This window comes from Charadrius vociferus, unplaced genomic scaffold, assembly GCF_000708025.1.
Source record: "Charadrius vociferus isolate BGI_N301 unplaced genomic scaffold, ASM70802v2 scaffold409, whole genome shotgun sequence".
NCBI classification, from domain to species: Eukaryota; Metazoa; Chordata; class Aves; order Charadriiformes; family Charadriidae; genus Charadrius; species Charadrius vociferus.
The window spans coordinates 1,784,921-1,785,652 of NW_009650082.1; the positions used below are offsets into that span (position 1 = coordinate 1,784,921).

The 732-nt window shown below is 50.7% G+C and overlaps 1 protein-coding gene across 1 annotated transcript in view; it reads right to left on the reverse strand.

Moving 5' to 3' along the window:
• CEP250 (centrosomal protein 250kDa) overlaps positions 1-732 on the reverse strand; it is a 29,490-nt gene that overhangs the window by 21,559 nt on the left and 7,199 nt on the right. Inside the window, 1 exon segment of the mRNA XM_009892120.1 lies at positions 556-732. Within this exon segment, the coding sequence (XP_009890422.1) occupies positions 556-732 (177 nt within the window).

Below are 732 nucleotides of genomic sequence, written 5' to 3' on the forward strand. Positions count from 1 at the left end.
GAAAGTCAGGCAGTTGATAGGAAAGGGAACCCAAGGAACTCACGAGACACAGCATGTTAAGAAATGCAGCTTTTTTCACTCTCACCAGAACCAGGCTCAAAAATGTCAAATGTCCAGCCATTGCTCCCACACCAAAAGTGCCAGGAGGGAAAATTGTGGCTTGCCCTCACCAGCCCCTGGAAGCGCTTTTGTTGCCCCACAAACCTTGAGGCTCTGTGCTTTCCTGGCCATTTCACCCTCAAAACTATCTTTTTTCACTCTCACCAGGGTCGGGCTCAAAAATATCAATTGTCCAGCAATTGCTCCCACACCAAAGGTGCCAGGAGGGAAAGCTGTTAAGAATGAGGCGTCTTGTATTCCAACATCACTCTGAATCTCCAAGACAGCCTTAGGATTCACCAGAGAGAATGAAAAGCAGCGACAGGAGGATGCTAAAGTACCAAACAGAAGCAAACGTGTGGTAGGGCAGGCGAGTTCTTTGCCCATAACACCTCTCAACTCCCAGAACTGGAAGCAGGTTGCCTCTAGAACTCAGGAGAAGGAGGAAACACTCACCTTCTGAGCCCTTCTACCAGAGACTGGAGGTGCTGCTGGTGGCTGCTGGACGTCTCGTGTTCCTCCTCCAGTTGCTCAAGCCTCTGCTGCAGCTTCCTGCACTTCTCTTCCTGCTGCCTGTGCTGGTGCTGCAGGAAATGGAGAGAGTCCTGCCTGGCAGAAAGCTCTTCTTTTAGG